This window comes from Microtus oregoni, unplaced genomic scaffold (genome assembly GCF_018167655.1).
Source record: "Microtus oregoni isolate MIOR12 unplaced genomic scaffold, Mior012 000006F_ref0000085, whole genome shotgun sequence".
In the NCBI taxonomy this organism is placed as follows: Eukaryota; Metazoa; Chordata; class Mammalia; order Rodentia; family Cricetidae; genus Microtus; species Microtus oregoni.
Genome location: NW_024543065.1, coordinates 48,811,233 through 48,817,405, shown reverse-complemented (window position 1 = coordinate 48,817,405; position 6,173 = coordinate 48,811,233). Strand labels below are relative to the sequence as shown.

At 51.4% G+C, this 6,173-nt stretch overlaps 1 protein-coding gene across 4 annotated transcripts in view; it reads right to left on the bottom strand.

Moving 5' to 3' along the window:
* Positions 1 to 1,134: 1,134 nt before the first annotated feature.
* Positions 1,135 to 6,173, bottom strand: part of Strn4 (striatin 4) — a 25,366-nt gene continuing 20,327 nt past the window's right edge. For all 4 annotated transcript variants that reach the window (XM_041653310.1, XM_041653309.1, XM_041653311.1 and 1 more), the window contains exons 13-18: positions 4,132 to 4,302; positions 3,865 to 4,005; positions 3,475 to 3,573; positions 3,218 to 3,304; positions 2,042 to 2,274; positions 1,135 to 1,840 (exon numbers count right to left, since the gene is read on the bottom strand). In XM_041653310.1, the coding sequence (XP_041509244.1) occupies positions 2,105 to 2,274; positions 3,218 to 3,304; positions 3,475 to 3,573; positions 3,865 to 4,005; positions 4,132 to 4,302 (668 nt within the window). In that variant the 3' untranslated portion in view covers positions 1,135 to 1,840; positions 2,042 to 2,104. The remainder of the gene's footprint in view (positions 1,841 to 2,041; positions 2,275 to 3,217; positions 3,305 to 3,474; positions 3,574 to 3,864; positions 4,006 to 4,131; positions 4,303 to 6,173) is intronic.

Below are 6,173 nucleotides of genomic sequence, written 5' to 3'. Positions count from 1 at the left end.
TCACTGACCTGAGTTCAGTCCTGGAGACCCACACAATCAAAGGAGAACGAGCTCCTCTGGGTTATCCTCTGACCTCTACCATTCTCCGAAACAAATAGTGCAATACCAGGAAACTTACAAAGTTAACATCTATTGAGAGTCTGTCGCCAGGCCTGTGTAATCAACCCAGCTCCATCAGGGGAAATTCGGACGACTATTCTAATAATCAGGCAGAGGGGACCAGTTAGTTTTCACATCCAGAAAGCTGGAGCTTTAAAGGGGAGTGACTTGTCACAAGAGCCCCCCTTACTGGTTCAGTGCTGCTGGGGGCAGCTGAGGTCGGTACAGTGTTGGCTGTCACCACATCCGGGGGACAAGGGTTGGGGAAGGAAGTCTGAGGCTGGAGTAAAAACCCAAACTACCACCTGGGGAAGCTGCAAAGAACCCAGAGGGAAGGGGGGGGGGGCAAGGCCACGTGGAGCTCACAGCTTGGCCACTTGAATGTCACCTAAATATCACACACCCACCTGTGCCTTCTCCTAGATGGGCATGACCCCAGCACGATCGCAGGCCTACCTCTGAACCTGGACTTACAGCCCTTTTTACCCGTGACCCTTGTAGAAGGGCTGGCAGGTTGGAGTCTCAGCCTGAGATCCTTGAGCAGACCTCACTCTCTTCCTCTACAGTATGGACTCCCAGCCCTCTGGGACGAGGACTCTGCACTGCTGTGAGGACCAGATCCCTGCATGTGCTCTACACCCTGCCTAGGCTGCTGGTCTACCAACACTCTTCCTGTTCTGTCAGTCTACGACTGGGTATGGGGTAGGAAAGGGGCTTTAGTTCTTAGTTCCTGAGCAGGCATGGGGTCTTCAACTAAATTGTTTATTGCCACAACATAGCATCTGTTGACCAGTTTACTGCCCCTGGGGAAGACATGTTTAGTGACAAAAAGGAAGGGCTGGCTCACAGAGACTCAGTCCCGTGTTCCACTTCTGCCCTTCCACTGGCTTGCCACCCAGCTCCACCCCAACCCTGTTCTATGACAGAACCCCAATCCCATCATCTCTCTCTCCCCAGATTCCACTCAGCCAAGGCAGAGAGAGTGACCCTCCCCCAACACCCCCTACCCTCTTGAAAGATGGCCTGGGGAACCTATCTTACTCCAAAGGGTTTATTGAGACAGTTTTTTTTCACATACAAGTTGGGGACAAAAGGGATGGGGCTTATAAACAGGAACCTGAAGGGGGAACCAAGGGCACAAGGTAGAACCCAAATAAAGAGTGAAATAAATAGAGGCAAAAGTGTGGAGTTGGAAGGAGACTGACAGACTATCACACAGTGATAACGTGGGGTGGATGCCATTAAAATCCCATTTATACAGATAGACAGCGAGCTAGGGGCCAGGGGCCCACTTCACCCTCTATATCTCAAGGAGGGCCTGTAGCTGGGAGCATGCCCCAGAGGAGTGGAGGCCCTTTCCAGAAGACCTGGCCCCAGATGCTTGTTAGTGTTGGAAAGCAGAAAGAAGGGACTGAGGTCCAAGAGGACAGCCTGGGCCCACACAGGAGACCCCTTTCAGCACAACCCTTCATCTGATGGGCGGGGGAAGGGTGGCACTCTAGGGTAGAGCCTGGCACCTTCTATTGTCTTAGAAAAAAACAGATCCCCCAGGACACCCAGCCCTGGCTGTGCTGAACTCAGGAGGACAGCTGTATCAGGAGTTCCGGCTGGGGCATGAGCACAAATCCCAGAGGCCATCCTTGAAGGGCGATTCCTGGGGAAAGGGCCATTAGCACCACCAGGCTCCAGGAAGATGAAAGAGGCCGAGACTCTGAGCCTCTCAAGGGAGGCTTGGGGCTGCCTGCAGAGAGAGGGAAAGCAACTGGTTAGGCTAGAGTCCCACTCTAGCCCCCATTCCTCCATCTTCTCAGGGAAGTCTCATTCTCACGGGACTGTGGGCTTTGGCACAACTCAAACTGACAGGCAAGTGGGATATCTTCTGGGGCAAGGATGCTGGGTTTCTGCATTCCCACCTAGAACACAAATGGCCTCTGGCCCTTACCTCAGCCCCACTGGCCTGGCCCCGCTCCCTGCCACTGTGTAGCCAGGGCGAGGCCAGGTGGGATCATACGAACACCTTGGCTAGGGCGTCAGCACCAGCACTGGCGATAAGTGCCTTGCTGGGATGGCAGGCCACTGCATGGATGGCCTCCTCATGCTTCTTGCGGTGGGCCGTGATCTCCTGCACACATGTCTTGTTGTCTAGGCTCCATAAACGCAGAGAACAGTCATGGCCTGCACAGGCATGGAGCAGATGAGGCTGTTACCAAGCCTGAGCTCAGACTTGGATTCTGAACCCTTCACCCGGCCTCATGTAAAGGCCTTAAGGTGGAGGCAGCTTAGCCCTAAGTGTAACCCTTCTGTCACCATCCTGCTAACCATTCTGCTAACTGCCAGATGCACACAAACACTGAGCAAGAATAGCTTAAAGTGGTAGGGTGTGGCTCAGAGGCTGCCAGCCCAAGGTCCTGGGTTCTATTCCTAGTACAGCAGGGAAGAAAGAAAACAGAAGAAACTAATTCCAGGTGATAGGCAAAAAGTATCAGTTCAAGGAGGGGAAGCCTTCCAGGTAGAGGGATGGCCAAGGAGGGCCTGGGGCAAGCAGCCTATGAGGCCTGATGACTGCAGGGAATTGAGACTGGCTCAGCTAGGGACTTTGCTGGGCATGACTAGCTTGAGGCTCTGTTCCTCAAGTCAGCCCAGCTAGAAGGACTCAGCCCAGAAAGCAGTGCCTCTGATCTTAAGCTTGTCTGTACCACAGCTGGGTCTGATACCACTGGCCGGGAGCAGAAGGTCTGCGGTGTAGCTGTTCAGCCAGCACATGGCAACATCAGGCAGAGCGAGCTGTGATCTGCTCACAGCCTCCACCACCACTTGCACATCTGCAAGCACAGGTGCACACACTCATCACAGCTGACATTGGTCTGAGGGACCCGTCTACCATTCTAGGAGATGGCTGAGCCTATTATCTGAGAGCAGAGAGGGACCAAGTGCACAAATTCCAAGGGGATCTGGGTCCATCACCATACACCTGTAACATAGGACAAACCCCCAGGCAGGAATACCAGGGGCAGTCGGTGAAGATGAGGCAGGAATGGAATTGCCTGCCATGGCTGTAGCCCCTTCTCTTTGCCTCCAACCCTCCTGAGGAAGGAACAGCAAAAGAGGCCCAACTTACTTCCTGACATCAAGAACACGCCATTGGGGTCCACGGCTAGGCAGGTGACTGCGTCCAGGTGGGCAACCATGGAGTGCACAGATTTACCTGGAGGGAGGGACAGAGAGTGGCTGGCAGTGGCTTCTCTCTGCAGGCCTTATCTGGGAAGGTGAAGCTGGGGGGTTGGGATTGACAGCCTATAGTATAAATATCAGGATTTGGCAGTCCAAATGTGTTCCCAAAAACACAGTGAGGGGACAACTAAGGCTGGGCCTCACCTGTCCGATTGTCCAGGAATCGGATGCCCCTATCGTCGTGCGCAGTAATGGTGAGGGGCTGATTTGGGTGACTCACCACCTGGTTGATCTGTGTTGGGCCTGGAAAGTAAGTGGGGAGAGGGGAAGGGACAGAGGAGGAAAATAAGAGGACTGGGACAGAGGAAGGAGGAGCAGGCCACTTCTGCAATTGGGGACATTCTACCCAGCCCGCTATGTCAAACTGGCTGGCCACCACTGAGCCTTGTTTCCTTCCTGCTTGTGGGCCCAGAGGGCACATTGGTAACATTCTGATCTCACTGATGGCTAGGTCCCCAAAGCTACAGGAGGAACTGGGGTCCTATGGGCATTCAAATCCCAGTCCCATTGGCCTGCCTGGCCAAAAGCCCTCACCGCTGCTCCCTCGGGACTCCAATGTGAGGAGGGCACTGCCAGCTTCCAAGTCATAAAGAACAGTGTCACCAGAACGAAAGGAGGCCACGACATGGGCAGACTCGGTGCTGGTGAAGGCCACTGAGGTGGGGATCCCGTGTTCTGAGAGCACAGGGGAGAAAAGGATACTTAAGGGGTCAGGCCCGCCCTGTGGCTGGGGGCCTCCTCTGGAGCCACCCCAAGCCCTAGGCTCTGCATCCTGTTGTGAGACACTGGCTCAACGCTCACCTCCAGACATGGGGAAGGTACAGAGGCAGCTTGGACTACTGCTGCTGGGGTCCCAGATGCGGACGGTGCCATCAGCGGAGCAAGATGCCAAGCGGTGGGAGGTGGGACTGAAAGCCAGACCCCACACAGCATCCCCATGGCCTTCCAGGACGTGGCTCAGCATGCTTGGGTCTGGGTATGCCAAGAGGAAATAGGCTATTAGTGATGTCAGCCCCACCAGACAGCCCAGGGCCTGCAGCTCTGATGGGACCTGGGTGGCAGCCCACTGCCCATGAGCTCACCTGGGCAGATTCCTCATCTCAGGAAGCAGCTCAACAGCTTAAAAAAATGAAGCTTCCGAGTTCACTGTCTCCCCAGGGCCAAGGTCAGCAGCTCGGGGCACCAGTGGAGCAAGAGGGACAATGCTGTCTTTGCTGACCAAGGTTGGCCCCCTTTAGCCCTGGAATGTCCTTTCTTGCTAGTTTCTCACAGCCCCTGCTGCTCAAAGACCCTTCTGTAGCCTCTCAGGCTGTTGGACTCCACACAGTTCTGGGTCAAGTCCAGCTGACACCTGAAGTATGGGCAGTTCACTTAGGACTGACCCTTGACCTTCCAGATAACTGTTATCTTGATGGTAAACACAACTCCATACTCTGCCACAATATTCAAAAGTAAAGCAGCACTGGAGAAGCAAAGGCAGGAGGATTTTTGTGAGCTGGAGGACAACCTGGTCTACATAGAGATTTTCAATATGGACAGGACAACACAGTGAGACCCTGTCTTTAAAAAATGGGGTGGCAGAGGCAAGCAGATCTCTGAGTTTTGAGGCCAGTCTGATCTACAAAGCCAGTTCCAGGACAGCCAGGACTACACAGAAAAATCTTGTCTCAAAAAAACCAAAACCAAAACCCAAAAAAAAAAAATGTGGTGGAGGTGGGGCTGGATAAATAGCTCAGTGGGTAAGAGCTCTTATGCCAGGCTTGGTTCCCAACCTTGGTTCCCAAATGGTGGCTCACAACCATCTATAACACACACAAATACATGTAAAAAGAGTAAAACAGGTATCAATGAATAGGGCAAAGACACTGAGTATGAGAAACTCTGGGTACCTTTTCACTTAGGAAAAAACAATTAGCCAAGCAAGCAGTAATGGCAGATGGCCTTTAAAACCCAACACTCGAGGGCAGAGGCAAGATCTCTGTGAGTTTGAGGCCAGCCTGGTCTACAGAGCGAATGCCAGAACAGACTCCAAAGCTATACAGAGAAACCTTGTCTTGAAAAAACAAAAACAAAAAACCAAGAAACCAAAAAAATTAACTACTTAAAAATTTTAAAAACTTTTATGGCCAAGCAATGGAGGTGCACTCCTTTAACCCCAGCATTCAGGAGGGAGAGGCAAGTGGATCTCTGAGTTTGAGCCCAGCTTGGTCTAGAAAGTGAATTCCAAGTCAGCCAAGGCTACACAAGAGACACCCAAACCAAACCAAACATTTTTAAGCAAGCATACCTAGAGTTGCTTTCTTTCTTTCAATTATTTAGCCTTATTTTATATACATTGGTGTTTTGCTTGCATGTATGTCTGTATGAGGTGTCAGGTACCCTGGAACTGGAGTTACAGTTGTGAACTGCCATATGGGTGCTAGGAATTGAACTCAATCAAAATAACAAAAACAAAAAAATGGGGTGGAGGTGGGGCTGGACACTCAGTATCATCTTTAAAAAAATGTCTTTTAATAAACTCCAGCCCTGGTGTGTAGTTAAGAGCATTGGCTGCTCTTCCAGTGATCACATTCTTTTCTTCCCCAACTCTTCCCAGATTCTCCCACCTCCTTATCCACCCAACTTCATGTTCTTTCTCTCTCTCAAAAAAAAAAAAAGAAAAAGAAAACAAAAATCAAAATAGTCAAAGACAGAGGATAAAAAAGCAAAAACTGCCAAGAAGAAACAAAACAGACAAACAAACAAACAAAAGAATCAACAACCCTAATAAGGAGTTTATTTTGTCCAACTATTCCTGGGCACGGAATAGTTGACATCACCCAGTGACACTGATCAGAGAGACT